The sequence below is a fragment of the Mustela nigripes genome, chromosome 9 (assembly GCF_022355385.1).
Source record: "Mustela nigripes isolate SB6536 chromosome 9, MUSNIG.SB6536, whole genome shotgun sequence".
Taxonomy (NCBI): Eukaryota; Metazoa; Chordata; class Mammalia; order Carnivora; family Mustelidae; genus Mustela; species Mustela nigripes.
Window position 1 is genome coordinate 49896838 of NC_081565.1, and position 11343 is coordinate 49908180.

The window sequence follows — 11343 nt, forward strand, 5'->3', positions numbered from 1 at the left end:
CCTTTCTCTCTCCCGACATCCGGGAGAGTTAGGTGGGATGGGCAATCATAAGACCCAGATGAGGAGCAGAGCGGGAGTGAGTTCTGTGACTAGAGCAAGATCACAGAGGTGATCTACCCATGTTACAGCCCGGATAGTTACACTCTAAAACCAGTGCTTTTTCACGACACCTGAGACAGCTGCAAAAAAATGTATTAGAGATAGCTGTGACTAGGTTTACTCAAGATAGACATTTCCCTTTGGATGTTGCTGTGTGAAATATCTGGGAGTTTCACGTTTATGTGTCTGTTCCCCTTCCTGTCACTTGTTCACTCCTTCATCTACTGACATTCTGTCTGGAGAGCAACTTGGTGGATGCCTCGGTTTCTGCTTCTCCTTATCTCTTTCTGTTTTGTTGGCCTTCCCTTTGGTCTGGAGGGTTCTATGTCCTTGGCTGGGATGGTTGGTCTTGTTCTGCTCCAGAGATTCTGACCATTTACCACAGCCCTGCCACTCCTCGTTCTTTTCCCCATTTCTTACTGTGCCACTAATTCCTTGATTCTCTTTGAAAAAGGAGCATGGCCCCATTTCCCTGTTTGTCCTGTAGTCTTTGTGGTGTGCAACTTATTGTATACTTAGAGCATGCTCTGGACTCAGGGGGTATGTAGTGAGTTATGCACCACAAAGATTAAACCATCATGAAGATGACATGGCATCTTCTCATTTCAATTTTTCCATATAATAAATGGAGAGTGGAATTAAGCCTGACTTATAAGTGAGTATTAGTATGCATGACATCTAAATTTCCAGCACATTTTAATTTTAATTTTTAATTTTGAGATTTCCAGTATAACAAGCAACACCTTTCCTCAAAGGTAAACAAAGGTTTACAAAGGTTTATTTCTTGGTAGTGGGTAATCGAATGTTCAGGTCTGGGGCTCTGCTCCAGGAAGTCATTCAGGGACCCAGACCTTCTACTTGGTGGCTCTGTCATTCCCTAAGGCCTTGAAGTTTTCTGTTGGCGTTTCTGCATCCAGCAGGCAGGTAAAGAGAGACAGAATGCAGAGTGCTGGGTGGATGACATGGCAGACGTACGTTCTAGAACTGCTACCTGTCACATCTAACTCCATTCCACTGACTAAAACTCAATCACATCGCACCATCCAATCATGGAAAAGGATGAAAAATGCAGTTTATTTTTGTGTCCAGTCATAAAAACAAATGACTTGGTGAATCCATAGCATTATCTCTGCTAAACTGAGACTTTATGGCTACCTTCCAGTTTTATAAGAGTGTGCCAAATAGGATTTTCTTCCTGAGGGCAAATTTCATAAAAGGAGAAATATTTCATAAAAGGAGAAATATTTGATAACCAAACGGATTATAAAAGACATGAAATATGTAACATTCATTCTATTTATCAGGAGTAAAAGGGATTGTTATTCACTTTTTGTCCATTGTATGGATGTACATGTTTAAGAAAGAAAAAAGAGAGAGAAACAAAATATTTGTCCTCTCTTTAGAATTTATTAGGTTGTTGACTTGGTCTTACCCAAGCCAGAATTACTGAAATGTCTCACAGGTAAAATGGATGTTCACCTATTTGTACTTTACCATCTTCTAAACCTTTTTTTTAAAGATTTTATTTATTTATTCAAAAGAGAGAGAGAGAGAGAGGCAGAAGGAGAAGCAGGCTCCCCAATGATCAGGGAGCCCCAGGAGGGACTCAATCCCAGGACCCCAGGATCATGACCTGAGCCAAAGGCAGAGGCTTAACCATCAGATCCAGCCAGGCGTCCTCTTCTCAACTCTTCTTGCCAAGTCTCTCTTATCCATCCTTTTATTCATCCATTCAACAACATTCACTGAGGTCTAATTACCAGGCATCCTGACAGAGTTGGGAGGGACAAGTCACTCCTGCTACCACCCACGGTTTTGTGGACTGGACAGGAATGGAAACACAGTAGGAGAAATACAGTGACAGAAATAAATGTGAGGGAGCCCTAGAACTAGAAGAAATGACATCTTAAAACATTGTAGATTACAATTTTTTGTGTTTCTGACAAACAATCGCTAAATGCTCCCCAAACATCGGGAGGATTTGGGGTAGGGTAGTCAAATAGACGTTACGGTATTTCTCCTAGAGAAGGTTGTAGTAGTTCATAAGATAAGCTAATATGTCCATGACTGAAATAGAGATCATGAATGAATGTAGGAAAATATCCACACTGATTTATAAACACTGAGCCTCTGGAAATCCAACAAATAGCAAGCCAGAGGTCACTGGTGGCTACAGACCACTACCATCGGGATAGCTTCTTGACTGACATAACCAGAAAATTCCTAACTGCCTTCCACATGCGGGATGCTCCAGTTAACAAAATCTCCAGGGAGGGGAAACCAGAACAGTTAAGCTTTATTCAATGTAGGTTTTAATCTTGAAGTTCGGGAATTGGGGAGATTTAGTCATTTATTTTTGAGCTCATGGAAAGAAGGGGTTGATAGCAACAGCTTACCCCGGTTAACAGGCAGGCTCCCCACACAGCTGTGCTGGCCTATTTCAATTAGGATCTTTTAGGACTGACATCACCTCTGGTATGCCAGTCCTAAGCCGTTCATGAGCCAGCACTGCCGATCAAGCCAAAATTCAACCACACGGTATGGTTTTTATGATGGAGACAGAAAACGACATGAACTTGTCTCATTCTGGTGAAAACACAAAATTGGAAGCCAGCTCTCCAGAAGAAGAAAATTAGTAAAAACAGCAAGCCTGTAAAACTTGATTTAGACACATGTTCCTCTGATTATCTCAATGCACTTAACTGGTAGGTTATTCATGATGATTCAAGGAATGCGCTCTCTCAAGAAAAGGCAAGGGCCCTCATGCCAGGCGAGGTCACTTCTCGGCCACTCTACTCATGAGACCACAAGAAACGGGAGAATATGCAGAATGAGGGAAGGGTAGAATGAAACAATGAGATATGAGAAACTTAAACACTTAGACCTGGAACCCGAACTAGATAATATTAAAGCAGAGCTGCCACTTGACCAGAGAAACTGGACTGTATACGTGAAGGGAACACCACGTGTGTGGAGAATTAGCAAGCCAGGTAGTCGCCTCTGTGAGTCCTTTCCTCCCCCAAATGAGTTCACAAACAGCTCTGACACATGTGTGTAAAAGCCCTTCTATTAGGTGCTGCACGAAATGCAGACATTCAGAGGACACAATATTTTCCCCAAAAGAGTCTAAAATTATATTTTGATTAATCTGTAATAAAAGGGAGAACCAAAGGTCCAGACCGTGTCTCCTCCAGACAATTCCTCTGCAAAATGCAACCACATAGATGAGTTTCTTGTTTTGTTTTGTTTTAAATGAGTAAGGTACAGTGGTTAGCCACATTTTACTGATTAAAACTACACAAATGCTGACCTTAATTTTGTTATTATTTGAACTTTGTGGGGCATCTGAGTTTGAGTAACAGCCTACACCATGGTGTGCTAGAGGACCACTTTCCATCTTATTCACACACAATGGTAAAGCAGAATCAAAATGTATTAGCACTTTTATAAATGCACAATCAAATATGTCCACAAGTTCATTTTCTCTCTCTTTTATCCAAAGTTTTTAATATCCAGGAGGTATTTCAAGGAAAACTTTCCTGGTGTAACAGAATTCTTTTGTAGTTCGCTAGTGACCACTATTGGACATACTTCCTTCCACTTACATGAAGAAATAGCACTGCTTCATATGAAAATAAGAAAAGGGGCCAGAAAATGGTCCTGAACAGATCGAAACACTAAAAACAGGAGTCCGGGGAAACAAAACTGCAGCTGACCATGTCTAGACAAGAAACTTCACGAAAACATGAAGAAAATAATGTATATATAAATACCTCACTATGTTCTGTAGATTCAGGTGAAAATCCTCTGCTTGATTTAAAAACAATCTGGGCAGGCAAATAAGAAATAGATGTAGAGAGAACAGTTATAGAAAGATACCTGTGTGTGCGTGCGTACACACATGTGCGTGCATACACACACACACACACACACACACACACACACCACTCATTGGAGCAGCCCACAATCTGCTGTAAATAAGGGATTTAATATTCATTCCACAAGCTAATGGTGCTTCTCGCCATCCAAGATAGATGCACTTAGATAATAGTGGAGGACAGTGCCAGAGCGACCGAAGGGAATGGGCTATTGTGTTTGACTAGTTTCCATGTATAAATTAGTGCAGAGAAGAAAAAGAAATTCAACAGAAAAACACATGTACTTTATTATAATTCCGAGTGTTACTCTTGCAACTCCCACAATAGCAGGCGAAAGAGCTTAAAACCACTTAAAAGAAACAAAAAGCAAATGCAAATTTGATTAAATGCCTTTCTGACAAGAAGTGATTTGACTTCAAGTTTGGAGGGACACATATGTCAATGGCCGGTCATGGTTTTTGCCACATTCCTTTTGAGCTACACAGTTGGGACAAAGGAGGGAGAGTGAAAGAGGGGAGCAGGGTAGGAAGAGTGAGGAAGCCGGGTGATGTGGCTTCGTCTGACCCAAATTTCAGGGTGAAATCTCCTGATCAGTATACTGTCCTATTGTGTGCCCAGAGTACAAAAGAAGTCTATGAAGTATGAGCTTTGCAGGAAAATATGATACAAAAGACACGGGGACCTCATTCTTTCAGGAAGCATGCTCTAAGAGGAAAGGATTTTGACAAAACTGAGGGTGAACAATATTCGATATTCACACGTCCCCAAGAACGAAGCCATGATACAGATGGTGCAGCTGTCAGTGACAATGAACATAGTTTTGAGGTAGAAACTGGATTCACCACTAAACAAAAAGGATGTCTTCCATTTAAGTTAAGTTAAAGTTAAAGTCAAAAGTCAAATAAATTGATTATCAGAGTAGATAGACTCTTCTAATGTTTAAAATGGTTAGGGGAAAAACAAGCCACCTAGTTCAATTTCTCCAGCCAGATCGAAGGTCGAGCTTGACAATGTCACACTTCTAGGTCTAAGTCAATGGCTGATGAAGCTGTAGGTCACTTTCTCTTAGGCCCATCATTTAATTGTGGTTACAGAGCTGAAGGGGGCAGTGCATGAGCCAAAGTAGAAAGTGTCCATGACATTGCACATCGCTTTAATGGTCAAGATGAGGCTAAAACCCTAAATGTCTCCAACGAAGACTGGGGACTGACTTAACATCATTGCTTCCATCACTGCTAAACATTTTACAACCACAGTACAAAGCAACCAAGTTATCTTCTCTCCATTATTTGACCTTTGCTTTCAAACATAAGCTTGTTCCTCTATCTGCAAAATAGGTTAAAAAAAATGTCTATTTGCAAGATGATTGTGCAGATTCCTTGTAATGCTTTCCAAACAACTGGCCTGGTGTTTGGCACATTTAGACATAAAAATCCGTGGAAGGTACTACCTATGCTGTTATTACTCTGCACAGGGATATCTCTTGGTGCTCACCAGTCTGTTCTTGTGATTCTCAGAATCCCAATTCACTTAAATACAGACTTAAACCAAACCTGGGTTTGACTTCATTTTATCCTCACAATACAATTATTGTGATTTAAACAAAGTATGTTTTGTGTTTTAAATCTGATATAAACAGTTCCTTTTTTTTCCCCATGTAAGTCTAATTATATGCTCAAATATAGATACTAGCATTCAAGATGTCAAGGAGGGATCTAATGCAGTTACCAATGGGTAGCAAAACAGTCTATTTCTGAATGGGACAGTTTTTCCAAAATATGATGAGATCATATTTCCATATGAAGATATGAGAAAAGCAACGTGTACTGGTAATTGGCTTTATGATGTAATTAAATGGGGGAACAAACACACACTTAAAAAAAAAAAATCACAAAGAAGGAAAGATGAGGCAAACTAATGGTGTGTATATAAGTAACACATCCCATATGGAAAATATGAGACACCTTTCATAAGTTGCTTGCTCCTTGGTCATAAGGCACACCTAAACATTCTGCTTTTCATATTCCTCACAACAGCTAAAACTTCGTCCGTTCCTGCTTAAAATTCAGCATGCCTTTAAATGTCTTTGAAAATCTGAAAATATGCTTCTATATTTATAGCATTTGCAGCACAGCATTATGATTTCTTGGCCACAATGATGCAAATAAGAAGTGAGAATGTATAAAATATTTAAACACTGTCTGATTACTCTAGCTGATGAATCTTTGTGGAGCTTTTCAATTTGTACCAAATGGCTTGCTTTCCTTCTTCAAAATCATAGCACAGATCAAATTTGTCAGAGTCTAATCAGAACATAACATTCCTTTAGCATCAACGAATCGATGCAACCTATATATTCGTTACGTTTTTACCTTGCTCCCTTCTTGCCTTATTACCTTCCGAGGAAGTGCTGGCATGCCACAAATGTGACAAGGAGAGCTACAATCACGTTTGTTTGGAATCGATGTGTGCAAATGTTGGAATCGAACCTTCAGATGAGGTTTATGAAGCTGGCTGCCCAGAACGCTCTGGTTTAAAAAAAATGTGCATTGCTATTAATATTTTGAGTGTAGATTTTTTTTGGACAGTCCATGTTCATTTTCTGCCCATAAAACCAAGTATGAGTCACAACGGAACATTTACTTTGAGTCAAAAATGCAGTGTGTGCTGATTCTAGTACAGAGCATCTTATCACTGTGACTATGGAAAGCAGCCACGCACGCACACACACACACATACACACACACACAAAGTCAGCATTTTCTTCTTCTTTAAGAGCTGATCTGAGATCAAAGACCATAATCCTCAATTCATAAATACTAGCATTAACTTGTATCCATAGAGGAGTTACAGTAATTACGAGCTATAATCTGGGTTGGCTGCAAACAGTCTCTCCTTCCCTCTTTTACCTGGTTCCCTAGCACGTGTGCAGAGAAGGAGAAGGAGTCATAAAAGGCAGTGGGGAGAAAAGCCCCTTGCAGCCCATCCTTCAAAAATTCCAGGAACACCACAGTGACTGAGTTTGATTTCAGGACGTCTGTTACCCAAATTCCAAGCATGCACACCACGTTATTTACACAGTCCCCAGCTCACCGAACTCTATGCAGTAGATCCCAAAGCTGGAGTCTGGAGATTATTATACACCTCTCGCTATCTCCCAAAGTCAAGCGCACTTTATTTGGCTTGGAAAGCTGGGGTTCAAGTTCTGAAAGAAGTTTTTCCTTCTCCTTCTTTTTTTTTTTTTAATCGTGTAAATTATTTCACCTGGTGTTTGAAGATCAAGACACACACACACACACACACACACACACACACGCACACACACATATACACACTACCCCCCAACAGCACCCAGACTAAGTGGCAATAGCCACGTATTGAAATGAAAAGGCATTTACCAGGAGCAGGAAAGCCAGGAAGAGGAGCGGTGTGCCAGGAGTTGCCCGACGACGGCAGCGTTCCATGCTTGGATCCTTGCCGGAATCCGAATCGGACACTGAATAAGCTGCTAAGTGCTCCTCTGCCTGCTGTCACATCCAGTCCTGGTGCTAACACTCCAGCCCTGCCTATCAGCTTCCATCAGCCCCGCTCACATTTCCTGACCGAGGGTGGGTGGGTGGGTGGGGGGGGGTAAGCTGAATGGAATCTCTCTCGGAGCAGGCAGCCAGCCAATCAGGCTCCTGCTAATCAGACATGCTGAATAACAAAGCCGGGGGGACAGAGAGAAAGTGTAACAGTGCGAGAAAAAAAAAAAAAAAAAAGAAGGAGGGGGGGGGGGGGGGGTGGTACGGGACGAAAAAGAAAGGCGAGCGGAGCGTGCGGCCAGTAGCAAGAGAGAAATGCAAAAGATGCCGAATTGCAAAAGATGAAGCAAAGCCCTCTCCTTGAAACTAACCTGGTTGGTTCTTTGTTGAGATACCTTTCTGTTTGCCATTTGCTTGTGCGGATGCCTGTTGCTTTGTAAAGTACAGTAGCTCCCTGTGACTCTGTATTGTTCCATTCAGGAGAGAAACTTAATCCCTGTCAATATATAACATATGCTATAAAGGGAAAGAACCAGAGACAAAAACTGACTTAATGGGCCGTTGAAACGTGTTCTGTACAGCCGCTTTCTTCCTTTTCCATGAAGTTCCTCTATTTTCTCTCCTGACTCGGAAAAGGGAGGCTATATAAGTTTTTGGAGGTTCCTTACTAAACCTAAATAGTGACGTAAGTTACCTTTGGGTATTAATGACTTGATCTAGGGTGGGGGGGGGGGGGGGAGCAAGTTGCTTCTTTGTAAAGTGACTATTTAAAATATCCAAGGTTTACAGTAAAGGCACAATTAGAAACTTAGATCCCCTGGTTTTAAAAAAAAAAAAAAAGCCCTTTAACAAAGACTGGGATGAGTGGGGCTGAAATTTGGGGCTGAGGAACCGCCTGGTTTTGACACACTGCCAACTCTCAACTATCTGCTTTGGCAGGGGTGGGAAAGAAAGGATGAATTAAATCCTCAGTTAATCCCCAAACCTTTTAACCAACCGTTTCACCCTCCTCCTTATCCGAGTCCTTTATCAGAGCAGCTACAACTACAAGAAAGGGCTGAAGGGAACCCACCTCCTCTTTCCTTCTACTGTTGCAAGAGGCTTGGACAGGAGAGGCTCCCGAGGAAGTGCTAATGAGCAGTGAAATGAGGACAAGGCCAGGAACAGCAAAGAGAAGGTCAGGAAGTGTCTAAGTCTGGGTAATCCACCAGCAATCAAGATTTGACTCTACCAGAGGTGGATTTGATGACAGTTTTAGGGAAGTGTCAAGTGTCAAACAAGGGACGTCTTTCCCCTTATCTGCTAAAAAAAAAAAAAAAATCATTGAGTGTTTGAGAGAATGAAATAACAAACTTGACCTTCCGTTTCTATAGGTGTGTTGCCAGGATGTTTTTCCTTTGTAGATTTCCCGATAGCCCAGAAACACACATGGTGGAGGCCGAAGATGTTCCTCTCATTAATAAAAAATACTGACAAGAGTCGGGAAATACACAACTATGGAAAACCTGATCAAGCCATAATGGGCATGTGAGTACAGGCAGGTCTGCCCATATACATACCTGCAGCATTGCTTCTCAGAAGGGGGAAGAAAAGCAGCTTGTTCAATGTCAGGTTACTTACTTCACACGGTCTATCAAAGACAGAAGAGATTTAAAATTCCCATTTTCAACCCGCTAGGAAAGTCAGGGGATACAGGGATCCACCTTGCCCCTCACTTAGAAAAATGGACAGTAAAAATCCACAATACAGAGATCTTATTTTGAAGTATGTTGTTCCCTTTCAGAGAGAATAGTTTTATAAACCTGTGAAAAATCAGCTAATGCTCACGAGCTGAAGAGAACTCACAAGTAGATGTAAAACTGTTTTGCTGGTGTTATCTGAAATCATTCTATTAAAGAAATGGAGTGATGGAAATCATCTTTCATTCATAAAGCTGTGTTGTCTATCTTTCCTTTACACCTTAGAATTTTCTATTCTAGGGTTTTTTCCCTCTATCAGAGGGAAGAGTTCCAACTAGTTCTATAAAATGGGATATTTTATTGAACACCACTTTCTCCCTTTTCACAAGCAACCATCACTCAAAAGCACATCCAAAGGGATGAATGGGTGAGGGGAGAAGGAATAGTAGTGGCAAGAGTAATGATATGATATCATTTGCAGAATAATAGGGAAAAAATTGGCTTTCTCAAAGAGTAACTGCTAGCTACTAGTAATGCTCGTCTAGACTCCTTGCTACTTTGGAAATAAACAATACCTAAATATGCCGAGTTTGAGATTTCTGCCTTAGAGTTTTGATGGATATGTTGATGTCTAGCATGGTGGTCACCTTTATGTCCTTACAGTCTCTGGATATTGTGATATTTTTGAGTCAAGCCCTCAACCATCTATTGAGTGCCCAGAAGACACCCACCACAATGTCTCTTGCTTCTGGTCCCAGTACTCCTAGCATTTCCTTTCCTGTTGGAGATGCCCAGGGAGACTAGGAAAAGCAATTGCATGATCAAACATTACACAGTGCAGGGGCGCTGGGGTGGCTCTGTGGGTTAAGCCTCTGCTTTTGGCTCAGTTCATGATCTCAGGGTCCTGGGACTGAGCCCCACATCATGCTCTCTGCTCAGCAAGGAGCCTGCTACCCACTCTCTCTCTGCCTGCTTGCTGTGATCCCTCTCTTTCTCTGTCAAATAAATAAATGGAGTTTTTAGAAAAAATTACACAGTGCAGGGAAAACTCTAAGCTCACTGTAATTTTAGAAAAAAGAGAACAAAACCAAGTTGGGGGAGGGTGATTGGGGTAAATTTTGGGGATGAGCTATTTTTGATAATTACTGAAGTTTATGTTGTCTCTTTAATAGCTGCAAAAGGTTTTACACCCACAATCTCACTTGACCTTTATGATGACTCTGTGAAGGCATTTAAGTACTCACCCAATTTTATAAACGTGGAAATGAGGCTCAGACGACTTAAATGACTTGTCGTGGGCCCCACTGGCTAGAACTGGCCATTGAATAGGGCCTTCTGACCCTGAATCACTCTTCTCTCATATACACGTACTTCCCTATGTGTATGCACGCAAGTGCATTATATCTCTGTGTGTGTATACGCCTACACACCCACATGCACACTTCCAGAAGCTGGCAGTGGTATCACATATATCGGAGGGCGATGCTTATAGTGAAGGAGGAGCAGAAGGCAGGCTACCCAGGTTTAACCCTGGGTATATGTTCCCTGACAATGGAATATATCTTATTTTAATCTCCAATTTCTCTGTCTCCCACCTTTGTCATCTCTAAAACTTTTTCCATTGCCAAGGAAAAATAACATAAAACCGAGGTGATCTAGATCCTTACTAACAGCAGCCCCGGGAAAGGCCCCTTATGGCATGGGAGCAGGGCATTGGCCGAGAGCCTTTTCCCTGGGCAGGTATCTACATTAAAGCTGTCTGCTAATGTGGCCCCAGCTGCCATAATACTGGTTACTGGCTCCCTGTGCAATATATTAGGTGAAATGAAAGCAGAAGCAAGCGAGAGAGTGTCAGGGCTGTCTGAAGCATCATTCCAAATGGTATAGATTTAACAATACTTAATTTAAAAAACACCAGCTTGGACAGGAGCAAGCTGTTAACATTCAGTGTGCTTTATGGCAGGAAAGAGTGAGCTAAACTCTCAGAATTTCTCTCTCTGGGGAGAATGCATTACAGCATTCACGCCAGAGCCACCTGTCTCCTCCTGGCTTGGCCCTCCAGTTGCAGCAGTTGGAGTGGAGAGGGCAGAGAATCTTCTGGAAAGAACTCGGGGGTGGGGGGCCTTGACGAACTGAGTAGGACCTCATCTCCCCTCTTGTAGG

General features: G+C 41.8%; 1 protein-coding gene across 1 annotated transcript in view; it reads right to left on the bottom strand.

Annotated features, from left to right (window-relative positions):
• Positions 1 to 7568, bottom strand: part of ADAMTSL1 (ADAMTS like 1) — a 381590-nt gene extending 374022 nt beyond the window's left edge. Inside the window, exon 1 of the mRNA XM_059411591.1 lies at positions 7376 to 7568. Coding sequence (XP_059267574.1) covers positions 7376 to 7441 — 66 coding nt within the window. The 5' untranslated portion in view covers positions 7442 to 7568. The remainder of the gene's footprint in view (positions 1 to 7375) is intronic.
• Positions 7569 to 11343: the final 3775 nt, after the last annotated feature.